The following is a 13,409-nucleotide window of genomic DNA, read 5'->3' as shown; positions in this document are numbered from 1 at the left end:
ATTCATTGGGCAATTCAGAGTAACATTAGTTCTAGGTCTAACCAACAAACTTTATTTTTCTGAAACTAGTACTAATACTATTGTGATTGATCATTTTGTTGCCTCTCCTACCTGTCAGGTATTAGCCAATCATATTGAAGCAGGGCTAGGCCTGCCCACAAATCGATGTTATTAGGCATAGATAACTTATGTGCATGACGTATGGCGTTTTTATATGACTACGCCCCCGTTTTGCATGGAGTGGGTGTCTTTGAATGGTTTTAAGAGCGCCGACTGCTGTTTTGGAGGAAGGATTGTTCGGGTGTCACGTGATTCGAGGCTCTCTTGTTCATTGCTCCGATCTGCAAATGCCAACGCTTCAATCCGCAAATAGTTCCGGGTCTGTAGTCGCCGAAATAGTGCAGAACATCATGTTTAAAACGATGATTCGCGAGCGGCTTGATGCGGCCGCAGAAGAAATATTCGGACTGTTTGAGAGCGCAATCAAGTCTTACGAGGAGCAACTTTTTCGCGTGAAGGAGGAAAGCGAGCAACGCCGACAACAACTCGAAGCTCTCTGCAAGGCCCAAATTGTCGTACGCCTAGAAGGTCTGCCTCCTTCCTTTATTAGCAATATAGCAATATCTCATCACTATTTTACACCAGACCACCATTATTGCACTGAGTTTTTACACACGATTCAATTGATAGAACGCTGTTATTTCTTTTAACAGCTCTGAATATTAAAACGTCAGACAAAGACATTTCAGACGTGTGCGTAACAGACCTCCCCTCTTAACTTGGGGAAATTGTTTAAAGAGAGACCATTTGTATGTACTTGAATAATGGCGAAAACCTGTTTCAATCTAAGCTAACCAAGGCGGAACCATTGTCATTGTTGCACAGTTTCTGGTACGTACATCGATTATGCTGTCGGACAACTGCACATAGAGGAAAGTGTATTTAAAAAAAACCATCATCATGGAAGCTTTTCGTGGGACTTCAATAACCATGTCCATTCATAATTGGTTATTGTAGTTCTGACTGTTTTATATCTAGCAGATTGATCTGAAAAACTGTAATCTGACTTGATTTGTTTTACTTGTCTTGCAGATGTGCAGAAGATGATTGGTCGTGAGGAGAAACTTCCCACTCGGCAACTGTTGAGTAGCTCGAGTTTAGAGCCGAAGCATCCACCGCCCCACACTGTTAAAGAGGAATGTGATGGTCTAGAGCTCCTTCACATAAAATATGAAAATGAGGAGACTGGAGTCATTGAGTTGTCACTACCTGGTGTCTCCATGGAGAGTCGAGACAATGTGGGTCAACCACCTCATCATTACAGTCCAACTGGATACCTCCACCGAGATCCACCTGCAGCTCCACTGGAAGAGACTGGAGTCAGTGAGTTGTCACTACCTGGTGTCTCCATGGAGAGTCGAGACGATGTGGGTCAACCACCTCATCATTACAGTCCAACTGGATACCTCCACGGAGATCCACCTGCAGCTCCACTGGGAGACAGTGAGGATGTGGAAGAACCATTGGGGAAGGAAGCAGACAGCCACGGTGATGCCAAACGGTTCAAGTGGTCTCAAAAAGAAAGCACTCTTAGCATCATGACTACTAAAAGGACCAAGAAAAGATTTACCTGCTTAGATTGTGGTAAGGTTTGGTCCAAAAGAGTTCATTTTGTGACACACATGAGAAAACACACGGGTGAAAAACCCTTTAGTTGCCCAGTTTGCAGTAAACGGTTCTCAGACAAGTGCATAGTGACACGACATTTGAAGATACACACTGGGGAAAAACCTTTCAGTTGCTCAGTTTGTGGTAAAAAATTCTCTCGTGGGAGCTCTCTGGTGACCCATAGGATAACACACACAGGAGAAAGACCCTTCCGTTGCTCAGTTTGCAGTAAAACATTCTCCCGTAAAAGCACTTTGGCAAACCACAAAGTGACACACACAGGAGAAAAACCTTTTAGTTGCTCTCATTGCCCCAAAACATTTACGCGGAGAGGAACTTTGGTGAAACACATGAGAACACACACAGGTGATTAAAATGTATAGTTGCTCAGTTTGCAGTAGGTCTTATACAGAAGAGCACTAGTATTTTTGCACTTTGCCACAAAACATTCAAAAAGAAAGTTTGGAAACTTGCTCATAGGAGAAACCCCCTTTTGTTAGCCCACCGGAAGCCTCAATCCAGTTTATTTTCTCTGGCATCCGATGGACATTTTCTTGAAATGTAAATTCTGGATTAAGCCAATACCAGTTGACCAACAGGTGTCGCTGTTGAACCTTATATTGTCAATTTATGTTAGAGGAAAAATTGTTGCGGGCAACAGTGGATCCGTTTGGATTTCCATGCAATGGGTTTGTTTTTATATTTAGTCGCTCTTCCTACATTAATCGCATTTTCTCGCATATAAGCCACCCCATGCATAAGCCGTACCCTTGAAATTGCCTTAAAATTTCTCACGTATAAGCCGCCCCCTGATTCACAATTTTCACCTCCATATTCATGTTTTAATAGGACAAATGTCTTACTTTGAAGGGAAAATCTCAAGAAAAATCATCGCACATGGTATTTCTGAGATTCCTTATGAATCAAAAGCACATTAGGGTCAAGATCATACTCTCGATTCAGTCATCATTTTTTTTTAGTTACAAATACGGCTTATATGAGAGAAAATATGATAGATTCATCTGTGAGGGTAATCTAGTTGGAGGAAGGTCTAAAACCCATTTGGTTTTCGACACTGTAAATTCTAGTTGCTAGGCCGGTCATAAATACTGGAATAAAATTGGGTTTTCTGTCCAATAATTTTGTCTTGTTTTCTGCTTTCTCCACGGGAAGCTAACCTTCAGCCTTGTATGGAAAAGCAGGAAGCTCTTTTCAGGAACAGGCCTCATCTGAAACATATGGAGGGCTGGTGAGGGAGCCAGTGTTGCTCAATATGTTCTTGTGTGGGATCCAGTCAGTCACAGCCAGTGTTCGAAGGAGAGGGAGGAAAGAAAGAAAGCATGGTAAGTATGCGTGAGTAAAGTCGCGTCATCGAGCAAGGGGGCGGGGTTGAACTTGTCTGGGGGCGGGGTTTGGTGGCTTCAATTGACAGATTACAGCCGAGTGGGCGTGGCTTAACCTAGCAGACAGCCAAACACGTGGCTCGGCCAGTCTGCACGAGGGCGCAGCAACAAAGAGCAGCCAGTCAAACAGTACACGGGACATCTGCTGCAGACACGCGTGCACGCGCACGCTCACGTTCACGTTAGCCACACACACGCCCGTGGGTTTATATGGAGTACAAACAGCCGCAAAAGCAGACAAATTGTTAGTCTCCAACCACGTGAACACGTAGTTAGAAGCAAATGCAGCACATTTCTTTCACCTTTGGGTTCTCACACACACATTAATAGATGCACACACACACCCAAAGTTTCCAAAGGGACCACACTGTAGCACACATTCTTGTTTTTACAGCAATCAGCGAGGAAGCCATGCAAGGGAGAGGTTTTGTGGGAATAGTGGGGGTGAAAGTAAGAATTTAGACAGGGGGAAAGTTGTGGGGGACTCCTCCCTTTGGAGAGGCACAAAAAGAACATTCATGATGTAAAAAATGTGCGATCCAGTCGGAAAAGGAGTTGTTGCTGAATCAGATGATGATCCACGCTTGATTGCCATTATTTCGCTTTCAAACATTTTTCCGTTTGACTTGAAAGCAAATTGGGGTGCACTTGTTGCCTTTTACAAAGAAAGCCTGTGCTCTCAAATTGAATGTCATACAACAAAGAAGCTCCTGATCCCCCTTGAAATGATGCAGACAAAAATGCTCTGTTCATGAAATGCTAGCCGGCACCCCCTCATCTGGGGGGTTTCAAACTAACGTTGAATGTTCAGAGTCAGCCGAGCAGGGTGGGGATCAACTTTAGAATCAATGCTTTTTTTTTTGGTCAACCCCTCTGCAGTTTATCGTGCCTTACACGCGGCTTATGTAAATGGATAAGCTGCGAAACCCTTTATCAACAGTTTTGGCAACACAAAAAGTCCAACCCTTGCGTGTGTGCTTGTGTGTGGAGGGCCAATATCTCCCTAGTAACTCGATACATGGCGTTCCAGATTCCCAAAGGTAATCCCCACCATCCACAGAAGGAAACTCCAAAATGGCCGAGATGTTTCCGTTAACACGGCGACCTATCTTTACCCACTCCTCACGTGTATCATTCATGGCAGGTGAAAGGAAAACCCCCCTTCAATGTATCCCTTAGCCAAAGAGACACCCACCTTCAGCACACCCTGGTACAGAAAGCTCTACAAGACAAACAGAGAAGAAGAGTGATGACAGCATACACACGAGGGGGATGGGTAACGTTCCTCGACACCTCCCACTTTCTCCTCAGTCGCCCCCTCCTCTCGGTGAAACTAGTGAACCTTTACATACTAAACAGACGCATACATTTCACATACACATGGTCCGTCTTTTCTTCTTTGTACAAACTGCCGTTAACACAACACAGCTCTACAAAGACGTCAGTGTAGAGAACGAGTGGCTTGACCCTCCCCCCATCATTCTTGCTGCTTGCTTCACTGACATATGAAAAGCTCTTGTCTCTAGAATCAGGGAGCATTGCATCATCAAACCTGAGCTCCATGAAATGTGTCACACTGTCCAAACCAAACTGTAAAAAAAAAAAAACGTATCGATGGGTGTGCACATGATAAAAAACAAGCTCATTTTATGGAGCTTTGACTTCTTCTCAGAACAGTATCTCCTATGAGTGCTCATAAATATACTCATAATACTACTACACATAAATGTCCTGCTCAAAGCACATTGCTGAAGAGGTTTGCATCAACAGCTTTGGTAAATCAGTTGTTTACACAGACGACGCTATTACGAAATCTGTTTTTCTAGCAAACGTGTGTGTGTTGAGCTACGATGAGGTTACACAACGTGGCAGTAAGAGAGAACCCATCCAAACTTGCTACTTTGTTTATCAAGAAACATATCATCTTTGGCCAAAAGCCACCACAACGCGTGGATTTTGACAGAAGTTATGCTAAAGAAGTTATGCCAACTCAGTCAATTCTTTAAATGAGTTGCTACTCAGAGAGTGGAAGGTTCTGTTACAGCCTCTAGAGCTGATAATCACCCTTAATATTATGTTTCAGTTTGAGAAACGTTCTGGCCTTGGCTTTCTGAAAGCCTAAGACCAATGACTGGATCCCACGTCTTTTCCCATTTGTCCCGTCAGTCAGAATGAATGGCTCACAGAATGTGAGTTCCACGAATTTGCTGATAGACGACACGTTCCGCTTGAAGCACAAACATGCAGTGACATACATTCTGTCCAAGGCATGTTTGTTTTCTACTGGGCTGGGCTTAAGGAGGCCTTTACGTGTGATTGACACATGGGCTGAGAAGAAGAAGACGTTGAGACTTGGCAGACCTGCAGGGCCAACTGACACACTGAAAATAAATGGAAGGAACTTGTTTTTGTTTCCCCCAACACGGCAAGTCGTGGAAAGATGGGGAGGGGGCTCTTCAAAGAACAATGTTGAAGCGAAACTACTGTATAAGAACTGAGTAAACATGGTTTGTGCTTTACTGTGTAACGTGATTAGTTCTTGTTTACAGGTCATTTTGTGATTTGACTTTACTATTAACAAACAAAAAGGTTTTCGATTTAATGTTTTTTTGCCAACTTTATTCACTTTGAATAAGTTGACACATAGCCAAAGATAGACTATAGAATCTTTTGTTTAATGAAAAAACTCCTCACAACTTGTTTATGTTTTAAAAAAGTGATTCTGACCAGTAGCTGTTACCAGAATGTGTAACCTTACTGTAATTGCTTCTAGTCTTTGCTTAATAAAATAAATCATATTAGATTTTTACTGTCGTCACATGCTTCCTTTAGTTTCAGATGCATAAGGAGACGGACCACCATTCACATAGGGGCAATTTAAAGTGTTCAACTAGCCTAGTTTTGGGTGATGTGGGATGAGACAGGTGTACCCGCATTAAACCCACGCAAGACCAGGGAGAACTAATTGGGAATCGGTCCCTCGACCCCAGAACTGTGAGGCAGCCAGGCCACTGACTTTAGTCATTTAATACTTTATGTATGGAGTTATTCATTTTTTAAAAAGGAATCAATACTAATATTACTATAACGTGACTTAGCGACTTATCACTTTATCAATCTTAAAGTCAATGTACTTGTGTGGGCAAAAAAACAAGCAAGAAAGGACATACTGTCCTATTTATCTTACATTATCATCCAACCATGTATCTTTTACATATCTTCGGTGTCAGTGCCGCAGCAAGATTTTACGCCGTGGACCGTTTCGGATGATTACTCAATAAAAAGTAGGATAAAAAAGGTTGTTGTCCTTGTAGGTGGATGACGAATCCATGTGTAATAAAGGCTAGACGGTTGGTGCGCATGCGCAAAGGGAAACGCTAATCCGGGGGGCTCCGCGGGCAGCCAATCGGGACACGTTGTTTCACCCGTGACACTATCCGCTGCCACTCCTCTTACTAAAGAAGGAAACAAACATCCACCCAGAAAGATCTGGAGATCACCAGAGAGAGAGAAAGAACCAAAGAACGGAAGGACGGAAGAACGGGAGGGCGAAGAACGGACAATTTAACCCATCCGAACAAGGCTTGAAACGGATAAGGACGAAAGGACGTACGCCACGTTGTTGCTGTTTTTTATTTTTAAACCCCACTAACATCAATTTCCTCCGTCGCTTGGCAAAAGACGTCGAATTTCATCAGGTGATTTTCTTGGATTCATCGATTATTTATGTTCTTAACGTGTTTTTGTCGAGGTAAAAGATGAAAAACGGCGTTTTGTGGGAAGGTGATGTCAACCAACGCGACCTTTAACGGCTGATTGAAAGGTCACGTGGTGTGTTCGTCTGTTGGGTCGGAGAGAGGAAAAAAAGCTGTTTATTTGTCTTTCGTGTGTTTGTCAACGGCTTTGAGACCACTTGGTGTTCGTGTCAGCAGCCCACCAACGTGACTCTGTCTGGCTTGGGGGGAGAGAGAGATATTTGGTGCTTGTTACCCCCCTGTGCTTCGCCCATGCAGGGGGTTGGGGTACCAAAACCAGATCATTCTGGTCGAAAAGTTGAACATTTACACACTCAATTGACAAAAAAGCGAGATCAAGAGGCTAAATCAGTGAAAATCGCCGTCAAAAAGGGCCAAGGACGGCTTGATTAAGTGCTGAAGTCAGTTTCTTGTGGGTATTCTGGGGGTTGATCCCCTGTTGTTTTAGGGTTATTATGCAAAATTGTTGCAGTTTTGACGTTTTGTTACATATTGGAGGTTGGAACACAGTGGGTGTGAGAAATGAGTGCAATATCAGGGGGAAAATGTAGCTGTTCATGTAGTGTCGAAACAGGAAACAAGGCAAATGTAGACAAAGGAAGAAACAAAGGCGAGCGACCGAGAGCACAGCGTCTGGACGCTTTGACGAAACATCATTGGTCCTCATTTGTGTTTTCTCTTCAATTCTATGCTATATTTATTTTTCTTTTTATAAATAGAAGGATAAGAAAAACAACGGTGGAGTCTCTCTCTTGTGTCCACTGTGACTCAGTAGTTTTCAGTATAGCGGGGCCTGAAATAGGAGCTCAGCTTCCTGCTGATAATCTGGAGGCAACCAAAGAGGATCTCCAACGCTAGTATTTTCAAACTGACATTCATTTACAGAAATGGGACTTGGATCGGGTTACAATTCTATGTGTTGATGTGCTATCAATCAAATGTTAACCATGGAAACCACCTTGTTTTGTCAGAATAAAGAATCCAGGTTTTGTTTATTTCACCTTGTCTCAACATCTGTTGTTTGACGTCTTGGTGAGATTGCAAAATTGAGGTTGCAATGTTTTGTTGTGCAAGTGGAGTCATGTTGACGTAGTTTTAAGAGAAATGTAATGGTCTACTTTCAAAAGTCTTGAGTTGTGATGATTCTCATTGATTAAAAAAAGTCATGATTAAATCCAGTGTAAGCATGGATTTAAAAACCAATGTGAAGAAGCTACACCAGTCAGCAGATGAACATGTGACAGGAAGGCAGAGAAGGTCACTGTGGGCTTTTCCCTGGAAACCCTTTGTTGACGTGTATGCACAAGGGAACTGGGAGGAGGAGGGGAGGTGCTTTACGATTTAAAACACGTGTCGGTGAGGGCCAAATTCCTATTTTTGTGGCGTGAAGACATTGAAAAACAACTGCCGCTCGGTCTCCTTGCAACATAAAAGTGTACGAGCCTGTTTGTGGGCAAAATATTGCCAAGTAAGCAGCTGCTATGTTACGGAATGGTGTCAAAGGTTACTGAGAAAGAAAATGCAATTCTTCTTGTATTGTCAGCTGCTTCCTTTTCATATTAGTCACGTCATGGCGAGGGGGACTTTTGAAAAGGAGTTAATAAGCTCTTTGGTTAAAGTACAGGAACAGAACGACCTCGAACGTTAACCCTCCTACGTTTCCACGTTCATTAAATTGCCATGCCTGTTTCAATTGTGAAGTCCCACATTACACAACCGCCGTTTTTCTTTCATCATTTTATCATGGGGCGATGAGTTTGGCCTGGAGAAATGGATGTATACTGACTGTTTGCGTAAGGGAGGGGGCAAGTTCTGAAAGCCCTTATTTGGTCATCTGGCTGTTGAATGGAATTTCCCTTATAATGATTCTTTCATTCTGTTGTCTTTAGTTTTTATAGTAGTGCCAATGTGGTTTGTTAATTAAAGTGGCGTCATGAGGTCAATTGTCAAATGTTGATGAGTCAGAAATGATTATGCTGTTGTAGTAAGACGGAATTGAGTGGCAGTATTCTTTTAAGCGGGACACGTCATCACTGCGATACGTCATCAAGCCCAGTTTTCCTAAATGACGAATTGTGTGTCAGCCATGCCGGCAATCGCTTCAGGGGAAGGCGGTTTAAAGTTGTAAAAGGATCCTTTTTTTCGTCACGGATTGATTTCCACACAGGAAGCATTTTTTTTTTTAAACATTTTCTCACTCCTCTTGTTTCTTTCTTTGTCCCATTTTTCAGCCATGGCCCAAGAGACAAACCAGAGTCCGGTGCCCATGCTATGTGCCACAGGCTGTGGTTTCTATGGCAACCCCCGAACCAACGGTATGTGCTCTGTATGCTACAAGGACCACCTGACGCGGCAGCAGAGCAGCGACCGGATGAGCCCCCTAAACCCTATGGGTACGTCAAGCCACGACAAAATCTCAACAGAATGGCTCTCGTCTGACTTTTTCCAAACAACACAACCTTTGCTAAGTATAATGTAAGATTGTATTGTTTTCAAATGAATACGTGAGTGACGTTTTTCTGCCATGTAATGATAGACTGCTGTTTTCCTTGGTGGCAATAATCAAGGTTACAGCCACTCTTAATGTTAACCGTGGGAGTCACGGTCACAGTATTTGATTTAATTCTCAGTGTCAAAGAGGCGTCGCACAAAAAAAAAAAAATAATAATCAACATTGGCTTCAGTGTTGGTCATTTTGTACTGGGTCTTGTCTAATGAAGTTAAATCTCCTCAATTAGGCTCAACTTCTAGTCCTACCTCAGAGGCATCGGCCATCCAGAGACTAGAAGCTAGTCTAGCTAAAGTTGACGCTTCCCCCGCCTCCTCGCCAAACATGTCTCGGTAAGTTTTGAATGCAAACCCTTTTTGCCTTTTTTGGCTCCCGCTTTTGCCTCACGTTTCTTCCATTTTGGCATCTACAGAACTCTTCAAGGTTCGCTTCCCGTGACTCAACAAATGACCGAGATGAGCATTTCGAGAGAGGACAAGCCCGAATCTCTAGAAGCCGGTAAATACGCACGTGTACCCGAGCAGATATTTGATGCACTTGCAGCTGACAGCTCACGCGCAGTCTCCTTTGAGGCCGTCTTCTATTCCTTCATCTCGGCTACAGGGTTTTTCTTACTGCGTCGAAGAAAGACGGCTAAAAATAGAGACGGTTAAAAATAACTCCACATCAGCAGACATTTGCGGAGTCGCTTCTGGCTAATAGAAGCCCACTCAATGGGAAAGAAAGGGGTCATTTTAAGATGGAGCCTATGCTAATTACAGTCTGAGCAACTATGGAGTGCTTGCTAAGTAAAGGCATTTGTTTTTACTGGGTTGGAGAACTTTAAAAAAGCGTGTTAGTTCCTCCATAGTACCGTATTTTCTGGACTATAAGTCGCATCAGCCAAAAAATGCATAGTTAAGAAGAAAAAAAAAACATATAGGTCGCACTGGAGTATAAGGCGCACTTTTGAGGTAATTTTATTTCATAAAATCTGACACTAAAAACATGCATGTCATCTTGAAAGCCAAGTTGAAATTAAAATAAAATAGAGAACAACAGGCTGATTAAGTGTACGGTATACTAACGTTACATGACTGACATGCCTGGTAATGTCATTAACGATGTACCATATTAAGAGTTATTCAAATAACTCTTGCATAAATATGCTAACATGTTTACCACAAGTCCCACCCCTGGCCAAACTGTGAATAAAAACTGCGACTTATCATCCGAAAAATACGGTAAATGTCTTGCATTTGATGCTAATGCAATTAATGGACGTTCAATCCATTTCGACTCATTCACTGCCAGCGTTGCAGATTACTCACCGTTCCTTTTTATTTCATAAATACTCGCCATCACGTGCATCTATCTTCAAGTTTTATCCATGCCTGCTGTACATATTTTCACATAATCATGTATCCTTAAATATTGTTTTTTTTCTTCACGTGATAGTTGTAAACCAGCCAGCTGCCTCGAGCCCAAATCCCATAGCTTCTTCCAGTGGTGACGATAGCAAAGATGACTCGTCCAAGCCCAAGAAGAATAGATGCTTCATGTGCCGCAAGCGAGTGGGCCTCACAGGTATGCGGTGGAGAGTAGAAAAAAAGAAAAGGCCTTTTGTGCATTTTGTTCTTATCATTTTTTTGCTTTTCAGGATTCGACTGTCGCTGCGGGAATCTCTTCTGCGGAATCCACCGGTACTCCGACAAGCACAACTGCCCGTACGATTACAAGGCCGAAGCGGCCGCCAAGATCCGTAAAGAGAACCCCGTGGTGGTGGCCGACAAGATCCAGAGAATATAAATCTTGCTAGGCAAATGATGCAAGTGGCGGTGATAAAGATGAGACTCTTTTTGTTGTTTTTTTGGAAAAAGACTGGAGTATTTCACCTTTGGAATTGAGCACTGGCATTTCAGGCTCAGTGAGGACGAAAAGAACTTGATTTACAAAATGAAAACCTCAAGAAGACGAAAAAAAATCCTGTCTGAGGGAGGGAGGGGGATGCATGAATGATCACTTGGCTCCTCCCCTTTTTGATGAAATGAATCCTTTTTGTTAGTTTGATCTTATTTTCTGTGGTGTGACTTTTTCTCCCCAAGAATACATATTGTCTTATAACGAGGAGCCCAGCCTCCATGTCCGACATAAGCTGCGCTCTTTTCACCTTAACCAGGCATGTTGTGCCAAAGTGCAGACCGCCATCCATGCTTGCTCAAGACCCCCCCCCCCCCCCCCCCGTCATGCGTCACCAAGCCCATTCTAGACTTGAGACTGTCCCCCAAAATGTCGCACAAGGGGTTCTGTTACTTTGTCTTCGTCTCCCCTGGCTTTACCTACCTCAAAGTCGTTCCATTTGCCTCGTCCAGACCACTAACACCATCACCCCCACCCCGCCCTCCCCCCAGGCCCAATCCTTTGTCTTTTTGTGCTCATCTGTTGTGACCCCAGCAGAGCAACAGGTCACCTCTATTCTGCCTCAGTGACCCCTCTGATCAACATTGTCATGTTGACTGATTGGTTTGATTGTGACGAGGCTCATTCTTGTTTTCATTATCGGGGTATCGTGCAGGACAGGGACGACATTGATTTTCACTGAACTAAAACTCCTAGTGGTGGGCATTAAGGGTGAAAACGTGACAGGCCGGCGGACGCAATGATGGAAGACTGGCAGTTTTTCCATCGTTGAACCAATTGGATTTATGCATTCGGAAAAGTCACTTCCGAAAACACACCCTCGGTCTACTTGAGTTGCAGGCATTTTTAATTGCTCAGACAATTATTATTATTATTATATCAGTCCCCTTCATATCAATCTGGTTTGGCTGTCGGCGCATCTATTCAATGCATACGTGCGCCATACTTTGTTGTTGTTTTTTTAATGATTTAAGTGCGCTAACACAACGTACATGTGAGCAAAGTTTGTGTGTGATTGTTGAGAAACAAGGTTTATCAGCACATGTTTACAGAAAACTACAGGAGCATGCAAGACCTAGATTTAAATGGAAAAAAAATATTCTAGACTATCATAATTATATGTAGCGTGTGTGTGTGTGTTGTACGCAAGGTGTGTTTTCATGGGTGCCTGACACATTGTACGTATGTGATTTTTTTGTGTTCATCTTCCAGTGTGTTTTTCCATTTAAGACAACTATATCTGTTTGATTTTCCCCCCACCTTCGTTTTTGATTCTTAGTTATATGCAAATTTGTACAAAAAAGACAAAAAACCTTGATATTTATGTATTGCATATAGTCCTGCTATCCAGCATTACCACAGAATAGTATCTTGTAAATAAAACTGTACAGAGAGACATTACCACGCTGTACTGTGTATGGTCACTATTTTTGTGTGTGTTGTATTTCGAATTGTTTTAGTATTTTTAAAACAAAGAAAAGGCTGCAAATTCAGATTTTCTCGTCAGGCCAGAAAACTGCTGTCAGGAATACGATGACATCATAATAGGTGACTCAGCAAAGTGGTGCAGGGAGAACAATTGAATTTAGTAAAGAAGGCATCATCCCAGCTAAACCGGTTGCTTGAACTTGTGGATTTTGTGTAATAAGGTTGTTGTTGTTATTATTTTAACCTTGGCAGGACTGTGATCGACGCCAAAGTGCGTCATTGTTTCGGTCACACGGGTCGTACTGTACGGATCGGACCAACCTGGCTTGCGCGTGCACTTCAAAATAAACAATAAGTTCTTTCACACTCCTTTTGGGACGCGCAGATGGCGTCACGGCAGCAGCTGCTCTGACAGCTGAGCTGTGCTCATGTGCGCTTCCTATGACAAGAATCACATTGTTTGGACGCAAGCCGGGGACAAAACAGGATTTGGGCAAAAAAACAAGGTGGATTTAGGGTAGTAAAGCAGGAATCGGTCATTTTTTCCAATCAAAACCTTGGATTTTGAGTAATGTGAAGGCCTTTTTAAGTTGGAGCCACCTAATGTTCTCAAATGACGTTTTATATGTTGTGTTGTTCGGAAAATCCTTACAACTGTTTACAGTCACTTCAACAGCTCCTCCAGGAAATAATGGCCCGTGACCGGGCTATTTTTAGATGAGACCTGCAGGCTATTTGTTGGTCTCT

General features: G+C 42.9%; 2 protein-coding genes across 5 annotated transcripts; both read left to right on the top strand.

The window, feature by feature from the left end:
* The first annotated feature begins 271 nt into the window (after positions 1-271).
* Positions 272-5,878, top strand: LOC144215924 (uncharacterized). Of its 4 annotated transcripts, none has more exons than XM_077745141.1 (4): positions 272-588; positions 1,093-1,644; positions 2,842-3,011; positions 4,216-5,878. In XM_077745141.1, the coding sequence occupies exons 1-3, from the start codon at positions 348-350 to the stop codon at positions 2,919-2,921; spliced, it is 873 nt and encodes a 290-aa protein (XP_077601267.1). In that variant the 5' UTR covers positions 272-347; the 3' UTR covers positions 2,922-3,011; positions 4,216-5,878. The 4 variants fall into 4 exon arrangements, with proteins under 4 accessions (XP_077601267.1, XP_077601266.1, XP_077601265.1 ...); XM_077745140.1 differs by having other exon boundaries at positions 4,102-5,878; XM_077745139.1 differs by having other exon boundaries at positions 280-588; positions 1,093-3,011; positions 4,102-5,878.
* A 613-nt stretch (positions 5,879-6,491) lies between these two features.
* LOC144215938 (AN1-type zinc finger protein 5-like) lies at positions 6,492-12,635 on the top strand. Its single transcript, XM_077745165.1, has 6 exons — positions 6,492-6,769; positions 9,058-9,219; positions 9,565-9,667; positions 9,748-9,833; positions 10,773-10,901; positions 10,975-12,635. Exons 2-6 carry the CDS (start codon positions 9,060-9,062, stop codon positions 11,121-11,123), a joined length of 627 nt encoding a protein of 208 aa, XP_077601291.1. The 5' UTR covers positions 6,492-6,769; positions 9,058-9,059; the 3' UTR covers positions 11,124-12,635.
* The last annotated feature ends 774 nt before the right edge of the window (positions 12,636-13,409 follow it).

The sequence above is a fragment of the Stigmatopora nigra genome, chromosome 22, assembly GCF_051989575.1.
Source record: "Stigmatopora nigra isolate UIUO_SnigA chromosome 22, RoL_Snig_1.1, whole genome shotgun sequence".
Taxonomy (NCBI): Eukaryota; Metazoa; Chordata; class Actinopteri; order Syngnathiformes; family Syngnathidae; genus Stigmatopora; species Stigmatopora nigra.
The sequence above is the reverse complement of the archived record's forward strand: the minus strand, read 5'-3'. Positions and strand labels throughout refer to the sequence as shown.